This window comes from Sorex fumeus, unplaced genomic scaffold (assembly GCF_029834395.1).
Source record: "Sorex fumeus unplaced genomic scaffold, SorFum_2.1 ptg000030l, whole genome shotgun sequence".
Taxonomy (NCBI): domain Eukaryota; kingdom Metazoa; phylum Chordata; class Mammalia; order Eulipotyphla; family Soricidae; genus Sorex; species Sorex fumeus.
In genome coordinates, this window is record NW_026606087.1 from 10,641,575 (window position 1) to 10,661,484 (window position 19,910).

Below are 19,910 nucleotides of genomic sequence, written 5' to 3' on the forward strand. Positions count from 1 at the left end.
TGCCTGTATAAATGAGAGTGGAATGAAGAGGGGATGGGAAAGAAGGTTGGGTCAGTCGTTTGTTTTTTAACCAGGAAGGACCACAAAACTGGGTTACAGTGGTTTGTTTACTTTACCAGGAAGGACCATGAAACTGGGTTAATGAAACTTGAGGCAAAGAACAGTGGGGGGGGGGGGGGGGGGGGAGGAATCATCCCCCATCTTTCTCATTTTGCCATAACCATTAACCTCTTCCCAAAGGACAACTACATCTTTCTTGGAGATGAAAAACAAAGCTTGCCTCTCAGAAAAACCCATCATTTCCTTTTTCCAGAGCTCAGTTTCTGACTGAAGTTGATAAAAAAAAAAAAAAACAACGAATTTGCCTTTCAACTTACTTTCTCCTAAAAGAACCACATCTTGAAGCAATTAGCCCCTGTTTTAGTGTGGAATATGACCCAGGGAGGGACTGACCAATGGCTGAGGGCTGGAGTCAGACTGGCAATCTGAAACCAGAAAGAAAGAACGGGCCATGGAAAAGCATAAAAGGAAAAATGTGTCCCTTTGCCCTTGGAAGCCGTCAGCCCAGGCCTCTCACACATCAACACTGTGCAGAGCCAGCAGTCTGGAACCCAGACTCTTCCCTGCTAAGTAAGCCTCATCTCTCAACCCTCAGTCCCCTTCTCTATCAAAAGTTGGTAAGTGCCTACACTCTGTGGTCTGGAAATCCAACATCAAATGAGACAGCCTTGAAAGAAGCAGTTATTTCTGCCTCCTGAGTTTCCCGGAGGAAGTTTTAGGGCATGATTGCCAAATTTTCCTCACTTATGACCCAAGGGTCATGCCTCATCAGACAGACTTGTGCTCCCACAGGCTCATACAACAATGTGGTTAGGATTATTTCTGAGAGAACAACCTCTTTTCAAGGTGCTCTTAAGAGATTATCAGCAGGCGCTGACTGGCTTGGTTACCTTGACACACTGGGCACAGTTTCCCCACCAAACTTCAGAACTCCAGGGCCAGAACTTAGTCAGCTCCCAAGTCCTCTGCTCTGTATTTTGAGTTCTGTTGACCACTTGCATGCCATTTCAGTTTTGTTGAGGCACCAGGATTTATAATACTGTAATTACACTTTTCATGGATACATCATTCCGATACCACACACAAGAAAGCCCATTTCTCTCCACCTTAGGTCCTTAGGACCCCGCCCTCCGCCCACATAGCTCAGTTCTGTAGATAAAACGTTCAGTTCTGGGGCTGGAGCAATGGCACAGCAGGTAGGGCGTTTGCCTTGCACACAGTCAATCTGGATTCAATTCCCAGCATCCCATATGGTTCCCTGAGCACTACCAGGGGTAATACCTGAGTGCATGAGCCTGGAGTAACCCCTGTGCATTGCAGGGTGTGACCCCAAAAAAGCAATAATAATAATAATAATAATAATAATAAAATCTTCAGTTCTTTTGCCATTTGTTATTCCTTACTATGTTTCTTTTTTAACCTTATATTTGGTATAGATCTCTCTTATTATGGAAATGCTGACACCTACACATATATGGATGAATAGAGCTAATCTAGAATTACACAAAATTGTGAATCAATGATAAGTCAATAAAGTAAAATTTTTTTAAAAAAACCTCTATCTTCAGATAGGTATATAAACTTTTAAAACTAACATGATGAATAATCCTGGGCATAGCTTAGTTTTAAGAAGACTGAAATAAGTAACTTAGCTCAGGAAGCTGGAAATAGAGGCCACATTCCCATCTTCATTCTTCACAAATGAAAATACAGGTCCAATGACTTTCCCAGACCCACACTAAGTGTGGAAGCCACCAAAAACGGACTCCAAATCCCTTCAATGTGTTGGCTTTCTAAATCCCACTTAAAAAGCAGCCAAAACACTGCAAATTGTCTAATGCCTCTGGGTCAGGTGGGAGGGAGGAAAGAGACTCTGGTGTCCTTGAGGTTTCCCCAAAGCTGGCTGTACCCTCATAGTAAGTAAAAGTAAAGTAAAGGTCCTCCCGTTGATCGTCGATTTGCTCGAGCGGGCCCAGTAACGTCTCCATTGGAGACTTTGTTGTTACTGTGTCTGGCATATCGAATACTCTCGGTAGCTTGCCGGGCTCTCCGTACCCTCATAAGGAGATTCATATCCTTTTCTGCTTGCCGCTCAGCTGCCCAGCCCTGTCCAACCTAATCTGGGGCACTGAATTTGGTTTCTGCTTGTGATACCGAGTGCATATGCAAATGACTGGAAAGTGCTCCACTTACCAGCCAGCTCTGTATAAACCTGTTATTCAGTGAGCAGCACCAGTTTTTGCCCTGAAACCAACACCATAGGAGAGGGTCAAGGAGAAAAGGACATAGAAGCTCACAGTGGAAGAACCTACCAAACCCCAGAGAACTCGGTTCAATGCATAAACCACCAGGAACCTCAAACACATCTGGAATGATGGGAAACTGTTCCTGTGACACTGATTTTGCTGCCATCTTGGTCTGAACAAAGAGGCTGCTAATGAACTCCTATCTTCCTGGGGTGCTCTCTGAGGCCTAAGGAGCAGAAAGTTCCATGTGCATCCCTCAGAGACACAGCTGGGAAATGCAGTGACCTACTGCAGAATGGGAGTAAGACTTGGCACTGTGAGCCTGCATCCAGGCGCAGGTGCTCACAGACCAGCAAAAACTGAGTCCAATTGTGATTCCTGGAAGACTCACCTGTGCATTTTTTTTCTTTTGGTCACACCCAGCAATGCACAGGGTTTACTCCTGGCTCGTGCACTCAAGATTTACTCCTGGCGGTGCTCAGGGGACCATATGGAATGCTAGGAATCAAACCTGGGTCAGCCGCATGCAAGGCAAACGCCCTACCTTCTGTGCTATCACTCCATGCCCTCACCTGTGCATTTCTTGAGAAATGTGGCTTCCTAAGGAGGAAAGTCCTCCAAAGAAACTAGGCAAACTCAGGGAATCTGAGACTGTATCTGAGTAGCTGCTTCCACAGAGAGTCCCAGAGATGTCTGAACCTGCCCCTTCCCATTCTGCTCTCTGTGGAGAGCAGCACACAAGAAATATTTTGCCTTAAACACGCCACCATTGGGGCTGCCTCTGAGCTGACTCTGTTCAGTTCTAGCTTGTTTGTTCTAAACCAAATGTCTTCATAGTCTTCATAGTCTCTCTTTCTGGAGGGCAGATGGGTTAGCATATAGTAGAAAATGTATAGGAGATGTAAGAACAGCACTGAGCAGGGGAAACGGACTTGAATCTAGTGGGGAACTAACTCCCCCTGCCACCTTTGGGCTCCTGGATGGAAGCTGACATTGTCCATGGGCAGAGAATCTCTCTATGGGGTTTGGAGCTCAGACTAGCAAAGATTTGGGGCTAGGCTATTATAGGTTTCCTTATGGCCCTCCAGTGTGATTTCATCAGTGGAGAAAGAAAAGAAAGTGCAAAGTTTAGGGGTTTGTGGGCCAGTGTTGATTTGAAAGTATGCATGATGTGATATATTTTTTCTTTTCTTTTTTCATTTAAATTAGCTGGCCAATCGGTGTTCTGAAATTTCAGATTTAATCAGTAAATAAACCTAAAATCTGGATATTCAAGTTTTGGTGAAAAATGAATTACGTAGAAACATTGGGTCTACTAGGGCAGTTCGTTAGAGGAGAGTAGCAGCTGCTTCCTGTAGACTGGATGGACCCTGTGTGCAGAGTTATCAAAAGCATCAGACCCCAGGGCTTAAGTAATAGTGCAGCTGACATAGTTTCAGTCCCGGCACCCTTAATGGTTCCCTGAGGCTTCCAGGAGTGAACCTGAAGCAGACTCAGAGGTAAGCCTGAAGCACCTTCCAGGATGGCCCAAAGACCTGAAAAAAGGTGGAGGATGAGGGGAAAGCCAAGAGAAACTATATCACTAGGGAGCCAGCGAACACATGGTGACCGAGAAAGGACTGGTTCAGAGCATCTCAGGCCTTGGAGCACAGGGTGACTGAGCCCAGGACTGAAATAGGCTAGTCTCCAAAAGTTGGTGGAAAAAGGAGATTGTTTGCTTCCATTCTCTGCCTCAGGACCATGAGTAATCTTGCTCATACCAACAGAAGGCAAGAGTCCTGTCAGGCATCCAAGATTGATGGTCATACCCTGCAAGCTTCTGCCTAGCCCTATGCAGAGAACGCAAACATACGTAACCCAATCTGGATGGCATCACATTAGCACTGTGGTGAAATCATTTATTAAGAGCTTTTTCAAAGAGATCAAGCAGATTTCAAAGACAAGTATGTGCATGCACAGCAAAATATTGTCTTGGGATCTGGAGCTCAGAACCTCAAAATCTCAAGCTCAGGCATCACCAAACCCTGATGAGTATGAACTCAAGCTTAAATGTGACCAATGACTTGAACTCAGAATTTCTCAAGAAAAAAAATTACACATTTCTTACTATATACCCTTAAAAGGCTGAGAAAACTGTGAAAGCTACGGGCATATAAATATCTTCGTTAAACCTAGGAAGATGTTTAAATCTCAAAGGGAGCAATAAGAACTACCAGATTACAAAATAGAAACCAAAGAGATAGTACTGAGGTTAAGGCACTTGTTATACAGACAGCTAATCTCAGTTGAATCCTTTACACTGCACTGGTTTCCCAGTACATCCTGAGACAAACCTTAAGCATAGAGCAGGACTTTCCTATTCAATACACACACACACACACACACACACACACACACACACACACACACACAAGCCAAGACATAGCACACATAAATCACATTTCTGCTACCTCACTCATTACACACAGGAAAGAAGATTTACAATTAGTAGAATAAAAAGAGCAATTAAGCTTAAGACTGTTCAAAGTCTAAATGTCAGTCTATGGTATAACGCTTTGAAGACAACACCACCTTCCCTGTTGGTGCTAAGACTCCAGGTTGACCTAAAGAAGAAGGCAGGAAGTAGTCATATAAAGCACAGGCATTATTATGCGACTGCCCTTTGACCTCAGGACCTCAAAGGTGCTGCCTTCCTGAACGTCATCCTTCACAAAACTACCCAGACATGCAGACATGTTCCCTTCTACACAAATTTTGTTTGCTTTTGAGCCACACCCGGCGATGCTCGGGGGGTTATCCCTGGCTCTGCACTAGGAATAACTCTTGGTGGTACTCAGGGGACCATATAGGATATTAGGGATCGAACTCAGGTTGGCCACATGCAAGGTAACCACCCTACCTGCTTTACTATCACTCCGGTCCCCACACAAATTTTCTTAGTTTCTTCTTGGGTTTTTTCAAACAGTACTCCATCACCTCCTTCTCTCATCTCTGCCCCAAAACAGTATCTTGAAATGACAATGTTGTATGTTATTTCCCACACTAAAGAAAACATTTCCTCCATGGCTGCATGAGGAATTAAAAAAAAAAAATTAAGACTTTTCTGGAGGTCCACAAAGGAAGAATTGAATTTCTAAAAAATAGATCATTAAAAAAAAGGGACTGAACTCTGCTTCTCAGATTTTCAAGGAATAGGATGAGCAAGAGAAAAAATACACAAATTAAATTAAAATATCAAATGAAGACAAGAGTGTTGCAATTTATTAATTAGCATTGGAAAGATAACTGCCTCTGAGTTGTTGGAACTAGCTTTTATAAATATATTTGCATACAAATATGAACTCAAATGCTCTCAAACAAAAGTAAGAAACACCTGGAAACTAAGGCCTATCTCCCAAGACCAAAGATCATATTCAGAATTTGCTTCATCACTATACATTCTGTAGAGAAACCATTAGAATTTTATACTGGTCATGGCAGTAAAAAAAATAAACTTTAGAGCTCTATGAGAAATATTATAAACCATCATGGAGCTAAGCTTACTCAACTGAAGGGACTTACATTTGTTTTTTAAATAATTAGTGAGTACCTTTAAATTGCATGCTCTGGGAAGAGATATGAAGTAAAAAAGTCACACATGTTTAATATTTCCAAATGACTGGCAATGCAGAATGTGTCAAGCTAAAGAAATCTATCAACTGGAATATTCATAGATTTCATAAGATATACTTTCGAGTTAACGTCAATTGATTCTAAAAAGGCTTTTGACAAAAATTCTCCACACATCTATCCCCAAACTGCAACTCCTTGTTCACCTCAGGGTCAAACAACTAAAGAGTAGAACAATTTGTCCATTTTAATACCTTCACTAAGAAATCTAGAGACGACAGCAAAACTCAAAACACACATACACACACACACAAGAACTCTGTGGCGTTAAGCACATAAAATCTTAATTGTACCATTGTGCCTCTGGTGTGACTAGTTTTGCAAAGTTTATGAACAGGCAATGACAAGGAGGACCAAAAGGAACAAAGAAGATATTGAAAGATTGATTTGACTGAGAGAGCCGCTCATTTTCTTTTCCACTTTAATGATCTCTTCATAATTAAAATGTCAAACATTTTCTCAGGAAGACTAGGCAGAGAGAGAGGAAGGGAGTGCGAAGGGAAAGAAGAAACCAAGTCAGCTTACCAGCTGACTTTCTAAATCCAGACACCATGGAAAACTGTGGTTCATGCGATAAGAGGAGAGAGACAGTCGGTGCCAACAAGGCGCTCCTTTTCCAACCAGGCCTGGGGAAGGTGCCCTGGGAATAGTCTAACCTGCCCAACAAGTTCTTCCTCTCAGGCCAGCCCTGCCCTGCCCTCCTCCAGTTCTGCGACTCTCAGTGTTCAGGCCGGTTTCACTGGCTGGATAAACACACGTTGACCGGCCTGTCCTCCCTGCAGGCAGGAGGGGAAAGCGAGCAGCGGGCGCTGGAAGCCGGAACCCAGAAAGGGATTTAAGCATATGACTGTGAACACTCCAAAAACCCGAGGACCACTGGCCACACTGCCCTTACCTGTTGTAGCATCTCTTCCGCGGCATTGAGCTTCACCTGGTGCCCTTCCAGACACACTTCCAGGTCCCGAATCTTCTCTCCTTGAGCTTCCACTTGGTCTGTGAGGACACTCACCTGTCAGGAAAGTAAAAGCAAAGGTGGAGAATTAGGGTATGTGCATATTGCAAGAAAGGTGTCTCACTAAAAGAGGTGAGCTGGGAAAGCACAACACTAATTCTTAAGAAACAAGGCTTTGCTTTAGGGTGGGTGGCAGGTGGGGAGAGGAGTGTCTCAGATAAACAAAACTGCAGTATTTTCTTACCTGGTCAGGGAGTTTCGGCCACTACCTGAAGGACTTTGGTTTCCTGCTCTTGACAGACTCAAGAGGAAAACACCCAGCAGTCAAGATAGCTGCCCTGGGCTGGACTCTTGCTCCTTTCGCCTCTCAAAGAGTGCACAGTAGTCCCGACCTGAAGGCATATCTCAGCTGGCTTGCCAGGACTTCTCTGCCACCTCACGTGGAAGAGCAATCCAAACTTCTGCAGAAACTAACCAATGACTTTCCTTCTCTCATAAGGGTGTGAGGAGTGCTCACCTATCAGGTGAGTGTTCTGAAGCAATTAAGGAATGTAGGATGTAAAGGGCATGTATTAGCACTGACAAAACTTGGCTCAGAGAGATCTGGTGCTTCGCAGGCCAAAACATGAGTCTAAGTCATAAATACACACAAGCCACATTGCGCACTCAGTGGCAGGGGGAGAGTTTCCCTCTGAAGAACACTTGAGAATGTCTGTTGGAATTAATCAAGCCATAAAAACCCATTAGAGCAAAAAGTCATTTAAACAACATCTTTTATAGGGATGAAGATATTTTCTTAGCCTTCTCTATTAACTGCTCCAGGATCCTTTCTTTCATCAATACGGACTTGAAAGAAAGAAAGTGAAAAAAAGGAGACAGGGTGATTTCACCCAAATAATCAATGATGGATAAACGAAATTCCTTTTGGCCTCTACCCAGTGGTTGCCACTGCCATTTTCATGCAGATAAGCCAATGCTACTTTTCAGTCTGCAAAGGAATTAGAGTTAATGTGAATATAGTAAAGTAAAGTAAAGGCCCTCCCGTTGATCATCGATTTGCTCGAGCGGGCCCAGTAACGTCTCCATTGGAGACTTTGTTGTTACTGTGTCTGGCATATCGAATACTCTCGGTAGCTTGCCGGGCTCTCCGAGAGGGGCGGAGGAATCGAACTCGGGTCGGCCATGTTGGCCGCTTGTAAGGCGAACGCCCTACCCGCTGTGCTATCGCTCCAGCCAATATTTAATAATGTGAGTAAATAAACTTCATGAATTATAAAGCTTCTTCTTATGAAGGAACTAATCTAAATAAATGTGGCTGCTTCAAGCTTCTCATTTTTATGTTCCCAAGTGATGAATGCATTATTAAAACACATTCCTGGAGTTGATGCATGGTGAGTTAACATTTCAATTATAATCGCCAAGGAGGTGGATTCTATCAATGAGGCTCATTTTTAACAGCAAATTTTGTGGCTTTTTGTTTGTGTTTAACCCTGTTGCCCGTCACTATCAACAATCTTGACCTTTTCAGCTACTAATTCTACTTTCAACAGGCTGTGTTCTTGGGGAGACCTTTACTTCTTGGGTTCCATAGTTTCTAGTTTGGGTAGAATGTTTTATGGTTAATCTTATTATGAGGATTAACATGTATAGTTTATACCATGCCTTGGGGCACCTCTTGGAGGATTAATACAGGTTCCCCAGCACCCACACCTCAGAACTCAGTAACATATAAAACTGAAGACACACACACTGGGGGGTCCTTGTAAGCTCCGATTCACTCTACAAATTGTAAGTGGAGAAGTGCACAAAACTGAGACAAGATGTATAAAGATTCTAGAATGTGACCTTTACTCAATAAAAATAAGTATTTTTGGGGCCCCTAACATGACTAAGTGAGACTAGGTATGAGGAAAATATAAAAATATGAAAACAATCTTGTTTTGTTTTTGGACTACACCAGCACAACTCAAGGCTTACTCCTGGCTCTGCACTCACTCCTGGCAGGCTTCGGGGATTATATATGGGGTGCCGGGGACAAACCCAGGTCAGCCACATGCAAGGCAAGTGCCCTCCCTGCTGTACTATCTTTCTGGCTCCTGAAATATAGAAATCTCTGCCTTAAGAAGTAACAATCTAATGAAGACATAGTTTTCCCATTGTTCTGTTTTTAATCTAGAAACAAATTGTCATATGTAATGTCTTACTCTTCTTTAAATAGACCCAGGAAAACATGCTGGGCCATGAACTCCAATCCATTCCACTGAGCTGCCATGTGAGTAAAAACAAGAGGGTCTTCCATGCTGAGGTTCTATCTAACCAGTGCAATGGAGCCACTGGAGAGCAGGGGAAATCACAGAAGAGAAACTTATATTTGTTAACTACCTGTAGTATATTCACAAGCTCCTTGCAGCATAGAAACCATTAAGAAACCATTTCTGACTTTGTTGGTAAACACTGCTTCCCAACTGTGTTAGGCTTACTTAAATATTTTGAATAAAAAATATAATAACAAAAGAACATTATAACATAGAATTTCTTTATTAAATTATAAATCCTTAAGTAAAGTAGAACTGTTATTTCAGTCAAGATGGTTCCTGGTTCAAAAAATTCTAAATTGAAACGTCTTATTGTAAGTCATGTCATTGCGATGGAGTTTCAAATTACACTGTAAAAGGTCTGCACTATCATATGCTAGAAGATCTACGTTGTTACCTGTCTGAGGGCAGTTTCCACTGAGTTTCTCCAGGGCCACCAGCTCTAGCCATGGAGTCCTTGGCTGTGATTCCCACATGCCATGCACAATTATACCTACAGAGTATTGGCCAACCACCTCTTGATCTAGAATGTACCTCTCTGGGCATTCATATAGCTCCTTACCTGGATTTCTTTGGGTCTGTTCTATCAGGGAAGACTTCCTTGACTACACAGTCCTTATCCTATTTTTTAACACAATATTTGTGGCCATCTGAAAAATTTTATACATTGGTTTAGTATCGATGCATATATGAATGGTAGCTCTGGGAGAAGAGGAACTTAAGTTTTCTCTGCTGCATCCCAGATTCTAAAATCAGTTATGGAAGATAATCCTGTACAATTTGAGTATTTCTTTTTAATAAAAAAGTCTATAAAAAAAAAGTCTATAAAGGGGAGTTGATTCAAGGTTAGAAAGAGAAATTGTGTAATTGTGCACCTGGGCAATTAAGGGCAGGACGAAGGTAAAAACGTAAAAATATTCATTGGGCTCTATAAAACGTCTATTACTCTTGCATTCATAAAATAGAGTGAAATTAATGAGAGAAATAAGGTAAAATAGAAAGGAAAAGATGAACACGATATAGCCTATTAACTCTAGTTCCCAAACTAAAATCCTGCCAGGGAAGAATTACAGAACCCTGACTGCCCCCCTCTCCCATTCCACTACCAGTCTCGTCTCCACCATTCATGTTTTGTAAGAAGCTAGGACAATCTTCATGGTCTCCAAAGTGTCCATCACAGTATTTACTGCACATAGGTGCTTGACCCTTGCTTTTTGCACTTAAGAGCCAGGACGCGCTGTGTGCTCACTGACAGCTTACCCATAAAAATGTTCAACTCTATGTTCAAGCAAGGAGCAAAGTTTGCAAAGAGGTGAAAAGAGTCTGGCATCCCTCTCTTCAGACCAAGAGAGTCTCCAGAGGTTTGCTAGCCCATGCTAACAGCTCTGGGGGATTTGGACTCAAGGAATCGTCTAGATGCAGCCTGTCAATCCACTGGTTCCCACTCGCCCTTAGGCACTTATCACTCATGGCTCTGTTTCACTAGTGACTTGAGGCCACATCTTATCTTCTTTTTCTCTGCAAGATTCCATGCTCCTGGAGGACAGGGCCCCATTAACCAGTCTGCCCACAAAGCCTGCAATGCATGGAGGCAGGTGTGTGTGTGTGTGTGTGTGTGTGTGTGTATGTGTGTGAGTGTGTGTGAGTGCATGTGTATGGGGGGTGGGGGGTGGGCTTGCATGTGAAAGATAAATGAATGCATTTGCAGTTCCCAAAAGCCAATGTCAGAGTTAAATTACATCCCCAGTTACTTTTACTTTGTTTCAGGGGGGAAAAAAAATCTTTTTGTAAACATAGACTTTGGGAATAGGAATCCAATAGAGAAAACTCCTTGCCCTTCCCTCTCACCTAGGGCAGCGACAGAGTTGAAGGCAACAAGATAAGCTGGTTCCCACCAAAAAGTACCCACCTGTAAAATGAGGGACTCCTTATCTCCTTCTAGGCGCGCCAAACGTTCCTGGTAAGTTTCATTACTAGCAGCACCATGGGGATTTACCTGGGACTAAAGGAGAAGGGAACAAAATATATTTTAAAAGGTTAGGAAGACATCTGACCAGTTTCCCAGTGAAGTATACAATTTTTGAGGACAGTTTTGCTGAACATATGGGCAAAACTAGTTACTAAAGCAAGAAAATGCAGGATTTCAAAATTACTACAAGGAAGACCAGATGCCGCTGTTAGGTGTGCCTGGAGAATTGGCAGAATCAGCCCTCGGCAACCTCACCCTTGGCCAGAAAGGCCTTCGAACACACCACAACGTGATCAGACGTGTTGAGTCTGGTTTGGCTGGAGGCACAACGGCAGTAAGGGTCTTCCCTGAGGGGGGTCAGGCTAGTTGACCATTCACCAAGGACTGACACAAGCACCTGTCACACATGGGCCTCAGGATCTCCAGGAAGCTCCAGAGCCTAGCCTGAGCTGACAGCAGTGAGGCCGGTGGGCTCCGGGCTCACAACACAGTGAGCCATGCGAGGCCCTTCATCAACTCACAGGCCCTTCCAGGAGGGCTTGGCAGCCAGACTGGCAAGTATTTCTGCAGTACAAAAGCTGAGAGAAGCCAGTGAAGATGAAACACCCGGAGGAGAACCCAGAGAATGATCAGAGAGATCTCTAACGCCTTGGGACAACATGGGAAATGAAAATTATCCAGGCACCGTGAGAAAAGGGAGATTTTCCACAGAAGGAACAAGGCGGGCATCTCGGAAAATGCCCGGAGCTAGAGACAGGTGCTGTGCTTGGATCCCCTTGTGGGTGTGTCTGTCCTGCTTGTGACAGGGAGGAGGGAGGTACTTGCTGATGGCACTAAGCTGGCCCAATGCCACCTGCACTCCCTCCTCTCACGCTGATGGATGCCCAAACCAGAGAGAGACCCATGCAGGCCCTCTGGAGCTCTGTGCCATGAACAAGGTGATCCAACTGGTGAATGGGGAAGTGACAGTCACCACAATCTGGACAAAGCTGGAGGTCCCATGCTGCAGTGCTTAGGGGGCCGGTTCCCTCCTCCCCCAACACAACTCAAGCCTGCAGAAAGGGGAGGCGGCATTCTGGCTTGGGACTGGTGCCCTCTAAGTTCATCTCCCCACATTCCAACATTCAGAATGAGCCTTCCAACCCCATCTCTTGACAATAGGCACCCCGCTTGTCCACCTCCATGCCCACCTGACGGCAGGTGACAGAGCCAGGCTGGGACCTGGGATGGAAAAAAGGGCCGGTCATTCTGCAACCAGGCCCCTTTTCTGTGAGAGAGCACTGACTGGCCCTATGCTGAAAGTGAAGGGGTAGGGGGTAAGCCTAGAGCCATTTCCAAGGGCAACTGTGCCAGGCACAGACTGCCATAACATTGCCTCCTATAAAACTCCTGCATCTTGTCCATTGTTCTTAGAGCTCTTTCATACCTCAAACAAAGGTCCTTGGCCAGCACAAAGGGCTTCTGTCTGATGAGGGCAATTGGTGGTTGCTCCGTTAATAACAAACACAGTTCTCACTTAGTCAAGCTCTCTGACTAGTCTCCAAGGCTATGGCTAGAATACTGTCTCAGAACCCAGCAAAGAAAGGAAGGAGATGATTCTTAATCATAACTCAAAGGCTTCTCTGGGAAAGAACTCATGTGATGGCTATGTTTAGGGGTGAGGGACTAGAAAGGGACCCAAGCACCCAAGTGCGGTTCTGTGAAGCAGCCACTGCCCAAGCAGGAGCTGAACGAGAGAGGCGAAACCAAACAAATCTCCTCAAGACTCCAGCAAGCCAACAAAGCACCAACGCCTTGGCCAGACACTTCTACCAGTAGATCTTGTTTTTTTAAGTGAAGCAAGATAGTTTTTATTAAACGAAACTCACTTAGATGTGAAAGGGGGAAGAAGGAAAGGAATACAAGTTCAAAATAAACAGGAGCTTGAAGAAACAAGCAAGAAGCAAGCATGTCCCCCCACCTCCCTGTTCTTCCGGAAGACTCAGAAGTCACATCCACACCCCAAGGCAGTCACTCAATTGAAAAGCTACTCCAGCCTTACCATCCCGGTAAAAATACTAATGCTCGGGGCTGGAGAGATAGCACAGCGGGTAGGGCGTTTGCCTTGCACACGGCCGACCTGGGTTTGATTCCCAGCATCCCATATGGTCCCCTGAGCACCGCCAGGAGTAACTCCTGAATGCAGAGCCAGGAGTAACCCCTGTGCATCGCCAGGTGTGACCCAAAAAGCAAAAAAAAAAAAAAAAAATACTGAATGCCCTGAACGAGCACCATGATCACTTAGCACCTGTATTGCAAACCATAATGCACAAAAGAAAAAGGAAAGAGAGAGAACAAGAAGGAAAGTGTCTCCCATAGAGGGAAGCTGGGGTGGGGGTGGAAGGGTGGGATATTGGGGGATGATGATAGAGAAATAGGGGACATTGGTGGTAGGAAATGTACACTGGTGGAGGGATAGGTACTGACCATTGTATGACCCAATTATGAACAGCTTTGTAATGGTCTATCTCATGGATATTCAATTAAAAAAATTTTTTTAAGAAGCAAGCATGGACAGAGAGGGAAACTATATATTCAAGGGTACATGGGCTTAAAGAGCAAGCCAGATTGTTTTAAAATAGAGTTTGAAAATAGGCTAAGGGTAGCAGAGACAGTACTGGGCTGTGTGTTTTGTACAGGTGTGTGTTTTGCATGCCTCACGTCTTTGATCTCTGGTACCACATGATGGCCTGAGCACTGCTGGGTGTGGCACTGGTAGTTTCTATGCACTTCCTGCAATGACCCAGGTGGTCCTTGGCACCTCAGGGCCTGAGCAGTATCCTCAGGTCTTTAGCACTGAACTGGTGGCCTGTATTTTGTTGTTGTTATTTTATTGAGCAGCCAATGAACAAAAGGGAAGTATAATGAGTCAAGAGACAGATCAGAAAGGAATCAGAAAGAAAATCTAGGAGAAAGTCAGAGGAGAAGCATAAGTATTCTAAGGGATGGGTTCTTGACCACTGTATGACTGAAATGTCATCATCAAAGTGTATAAGTCTGTAATTGTTTCTCACGGTATTTCATAAAAAATTTTTAAAAAGAAGCAGAGTCTTGTAGAACTCACTACCTTCCTGTGAAATGCTCCCTCACCCCTGCAAATAAATTTTTAAAAATATGGGTAATATGAGCCAAAGGCCAAAAGATTTCCATGATGACCAGCTCAGCATGGTGCAGGCAGAGCTGCAAATGCACCACAAGCATGCAAGTAGCACCAATGCACACCAAGGCTGCAGAAAGAGTTGTCATACACCAGCTCACTCCCTCTTTCCCAGAGGCTGGTGGGATGGGAACTACTCTTCAGCTTATTTAATAAAGGCACTGAGGCACAGAGGGTATTAATAAGGCACAAACAGATCGTTTGCCCATGTTACCATGTAGTAAGTCAGTATATTTAGAGCATAGCTGAGAAGACTGAGTACCAACTTTGCTTATAATACTGGGATATATGTGAAGTCAGTTAAAATATCAGTGAAACATTGCACGAACCTAAATGTTCATTCACAGAGGATTGGTGAAATAAACATCCATGCACAGACAATTTGTAGCATTTAAATATTGGATATAGATGTCTACGAATAATCACAGAAGGACAAAACATACTGGATAGTAAAAAAAATAAATCAAGTTCCAAAGAATTTGACTGTGTGACACTGGAAAACTCTACTCAACAATCCCAGGGCCTGGGGGATGACTCAGAGGAAAAGCTTGAGACTGTGAATTTGACCCCCAAGGCTGCCCCGCCCTGTGCAGTGCCTGCAATGCTGAAGTTCAGCTTCAACAGTGCGTAAGCTACAGCCACTGTACCTAGGTGAATGCATGCATTGAAATGACATGTGAGAGCCCCAGCAAGTGTCACGTTATAAGGCTGCGGGAGCACCTAGATCAGGAGCACCTAGGTCAGGAGCACCCCCTCCTAAGGTATGAAGCTCACCAACCATAATACGCACAGCCACCCCAACTGACAGTCCTCTGACAAGCACTAAAGGAGTGTGATCCTGCACAAACATCAGAGCCAAGGGTGTGTGTCCCCCCACCTAACGAACACCCAAAAAGAGAAGTGGGGGTAGGGGAACTTTTCTAATTAATGTTATAATTCCTGTCTGAAAATTCTGAGTCCACATGGATGGTTATTTCACAGAGGAATCCTGCCAGGGGTTTGTCCAAGGTAGAAATTTTGCTCTAACTATAATTAAATTGGGCATCATACACAAATGTTTATTTCCTTGCATGATGAAAATACATTTTAAAATCGAGAAACACTGAGGGTCTAAACTGTGGGATTTAGGATCATCCCCACCCTCACCCAAACAGACTTGAGTGTCACATCCTCTCTCTGACACACTGGCCCAGAGGAGACTGACACCCTCGACAGGAAGGTCCTTCCCTCCCCTCAAAGTACCATTCTAGGGGCTGGAGTGACAGTACAGCAGGGAAGACGCTTGCCTTGCACAAGGCAGTCCCAGGTTCAATCTCTGGCATCCATATAGTGGCCCTCCGAGGGCTGCCAGGAGTAATTCCTAAGGAGTAATTCCTAAGTGTACAGCCAGTAAGCCCTGAGCATCCCTGGGTGTGGCCCCAAAATAAGCAAACAAAAAAACTGCTCATGAGGGCTAGGTTCAGGCCATGAACTAGAAAAATGGGCCCAAGACCTGGAGCACAGGATCCTATCTGCATGAGGGAGTCTCAGGTTTCATCACAAGCACCTCTGGGAATAGCCCCTAAACATCACCCGCCCATAAACAAAACAAAACAGAAGAAAATTGCAGTCCAGGAGGAGGTGGCTCAGGGAAGAACCTAGAAAGCATCTGAGAACAGAGCCAAAAAGAGAAGAACTTTGGAATTATATTACTGAATGCCAATATTCATCAGCCAAAGGTGAAGATTCAGTTCAGTGAGTAAATGTATACTCCTTATCCCAGTATGGGGCAACAGGTACAATTGCTTCCTGATGTCATTCCTGGATTAATCATAAAATGCCTTTTATCACAGAATACCATGTGACTATGGGAAGGGGGTTGGCATGCTAATTGTGGCAATACTTTTAAAAAGAGACTTGGAACACCACTCTACCTGCCCTACTTTGAAAAGAGCTTGCTTTGTCAAAGGCTGCACTTACTACTTTAGCAATAGAGTTGCAGTTTAGAATTGCTATCCAAGAACAGAAGTCTTGAATTAATGCTGAGATCAAACGCCTAGGCCCTTGAGTGATGATTCCAGGTTTCAGGGGATCTCAGAAAGTCCATACCCTATAAGGTAAATCAGCAATGGTTGGTCACCCATCGCTCTATTCAGGCAATCAGCCAGAAACAACCAAAGCAGAAGGACACTACAAAAGGTCAAATTGAACTCAGAAGGATGTTCCATGCTAAATTTCTACAAGCAATCCACTGATGAATATAAATAAGGGGCAAGTCATTTTTAATCAATAATGTTAGCCTCTAAGCTAGATGTATTCAGTGAACTACTACAGTACTAAGGTGAAATATATGTATGCATTATATTACATATACTATGTATATATTTTATCAATTTCTCTTCTGTTTCAGTGGTTATTTCTATAAATATGATAGGTAAAAAATAAACCCTGTAATTTAAACTTTCAGCAGACAGCAATTGTCCTTAACTCCATAATTCAGATTAATTACCTAGGAATATTGGGCAGCACAGGAGATCAATGCTCACTATGGAGGCAGAATGGTAGGTACGTTAGCATGCCTGTGCCTGTGTCCTCTGGCACCTTGATTAGAGAATGTCACAGTGAAATCATTCCTCGGCCCAGAGAGATAGTTCAGCAAGCAGGACATTTGCCTTGCATTTGGACAATCTGGGTTTGGTCCCCAGCATCCCATATGACATAAGTGCAGTTAAATCCTGATTTATCAAGAGAAACCACTCAGCACTGCTGAGTGTGACCCAAAAACAAACAAAAAGAAAAATAAGAAAAACATCACACCCTCACTTGTATCACAGAACTGAGTCATATCAGGAAGTTTTTATTTGTTTATTATCAATCACTTGAAACATTTAGCCAGATTGTTGTAGCCAAACCACCTTTGTCCTTATCATAGTTTTGTCTTCAAGATGCAGGCAAAGGCTTGGGTGCATGATCTTGCTCTAAAGCCTAGAGCTGGGGTATGGTGCCGCTACCAGGTCAATCTCTACCTGTGAGGCGAGTGCATCAGCAGCCTGATGGTACCTTCAGACTTCCAGATACCCCAAAATTGCTGCTGTGCCTTTGGCCAGACCCCAAAAACTTGGGGCAAAATTTACCAAGAAAGTAAACGGCCAAAAGTTACATATGTGGGAAACACACCCACAAACCACCTCCGGCTCAGCTATATAATTGGAGGCATGGCCTCTCTGGTTCCTGATCAAATGGCTTAATAGCCATGATCCCAGAGACTCAGAAACAAATCTCGAAACCCAGCAGATTTTGGCAGAAATGCGTCCGGTCCCTGCAGTAGGTTACTGGTGCTAGGCCAACCCAGGTGGGAATAGGTTTCGTGCCTTGTCCTGTTCCCCCCGGTGGCCTAGTGGCCACCATCCTTCAGAGGCCACTGGACAGTCAGGTTTGGGCCCCCAGTGACAAGACACGCAGGGCCTCACGGGATGGGGGTGGAGCTGGTCCTGTCCTCCCCACCCCAATGAGACCCCAAGTCATCGCCCACGAATGGCCTCTCTGGCTCCTGATCAAGCTGCTTAACAGCCATGATCCCAGAGACTCAGAAACAAATCTCAAAACCCAGTGGCTTTTGGCAGAAATGTGTCCGGACCCCACAGTACGTTACTGTCGCCGGGCCACCCCAGGGAGAAAAGAGTGCTGTCACTCCGCCTGCTCCCCCTTGGCAGCTCAGTGGCTGTCATCCTCCAGAGGCCACTGGACAGTCAGGCTTGAACCCGCAGTGACGAAACTTGTTGGGCCTCACGGGATGAGGGTGGAGCCGGACCTGTCCTCCCCACCCCAACGAGACCCCAAGTCATCGCCCATGAACGGCCTCTCTGGCTCCTGATCAAGCTGCTTAACGGCCATGATCCCAGAGACTCAGAAACAAATCTCAAAACCCAGCAGCTTTTGGCAGAAATGCGTGTTGGCCACACAGTAGGTTACTGTTGCCGGGCCACCCCAGGGGGGAAAGGGTGTTGTCCCTCTGCCTGCTCCCCCTTGGCGGCTCAGTGGCCATCATCCTCCAGAGGCCATTGGACAGTCAGGTCTGGGTCCTCAGTGATGAGACATTTTGGGCTTCATGGGATGGGGGTGGAACCGGGCCTGTCCTCCCCACTCCAACGAGACCAAGTCATGGCCCACGAACGGCCTCTCTGGTTCCTGATCAAGCTGCTTAATGGCCATGATCCCAGAGACTCAGAAACAAATCTCGAAACCCAGCGGCTTTTGGCTGAAATGCGTCCAGACCACACAGTAGGTTACTGTTGCTGGGCCACCCCAGGGGGGAAAGGGTGTTGTCCCTCTGCCTGCTTCCGCCTGGCAGCTCGGTGGCTGTCATCTTCCAGAGGCCATTGGATAGTCAGGCTTTGGCCCACAGTGACAAAACTTGTTGAGCCTCATGGGATGGGAGTGGAGGCGGGCTTGTCCTCCCCACCCCAACGAGACCCCAAGTCATCGCCTACAAACGGCCTCTCTGGCTCCTGATCAAGCTGCTCAATGGCCATGATCCCAGAGACTCAGGAGCAAATATCAAAACCCAGTGGCTTTTGGCAGAAATCCCTCCAGATTTAAGTGTTAAAATTTCGGAACTTCAAAATCACATGGCCCTACTGCAGCTACGTGACATCATATGTTATTCATAACCAGCAAGAGAACACAAATTGTCTACTGAGTATTCTGAGTGTTGGGGTAAAATCTCAAATAATAATGGTGGGTCTGGTGTCAAAATATTGAATGTGATCAAAGTAGAGAGAAAGTAATGTGGAAATCATCTGCCCCACAGGTAGTGGGAGGGTGTGGGATGGGAGTATACTGGGGGTTTTGGTGGTGGAGAATGAGCACGGGTGAAGGTACGGGTGTTTCATTGTATGACCGAGACTTAGACCCGAAAGCTTTGTAACTGTTCTCACGGTGATTCAATAAATAAAATTATAAAAAATGGAAAAAAAAAGTAAGGTGGAGTTCATGCACAATTCAATCAGCTAATCAGTGGCTGAATAAATAGCAGTACTCCTACGTAAAAATAAATAAATAAATAAAGCCTAGAGCTGTGGGAAGTAAATATAAAGCAGCCCCAGAGGGCTAATCATATCTTCCCCCAGGTCCTGTCCCCAGGAACAGAGACATCGTTGATTCTTGAAGGGCAATAAGTCTGTTTCTAGGTGACCCAAACTGCTATCCACTATGGGCCAGGGCAGGACTATGACATAGCGGCAGCAAGGAGCAGCCTATTGTGAGGCTATTCATAAACTCTCCCTCATAAAAGGGGCTTCAGGTGATGTAACAGTTGTGCAGGGTGTTGGAGCCTGGAAATCAGAGTGGATTATAAGAGTTGATCACCCTCAGTTTAGAATACTGGGTGGAGGGGCTGGAGTGATAGCACAGCGGGTAGGGCAGGGCATTTGCCTTGCTCCTGACCCGGGTTCAATTCCCAGCATCCCATATGGTCCCTTGAGCATGGCCAGGAGTAATTCCTGAGTGCACGAACCAGGAGTAA

The 19,910-nt window shown here is 44.9% G+C and overlaps 1 protein-coding gene across 1 annotated transcript in view; it reads right to left on the minus strand.

The window, feature by feature from the left end:
- Nucleotides 1-19,910, minus strand: part of PPFIBP2 (PPFIA binding protein 2) — a 179,541-nt gene that overhangs the window by 64,253 nt on the left and 95,378 nt on the right. Inside the window, exons 4-5 of the mRNA XM_056116123.1 lie at nt 11,152-11,244; nt 6,871-6,984 (exon numbers count right to left, since the gene is read on the minus strand). Coding sequence (XP_055972098.1) covers nt 6,871-6,984; nt 11,152-11,244 — 207 coding nt within the window. The remainder of the gene's footprint in view (nt 1-6,870; nt 6,985-11,151; nt 11,245-19,910) is intronic.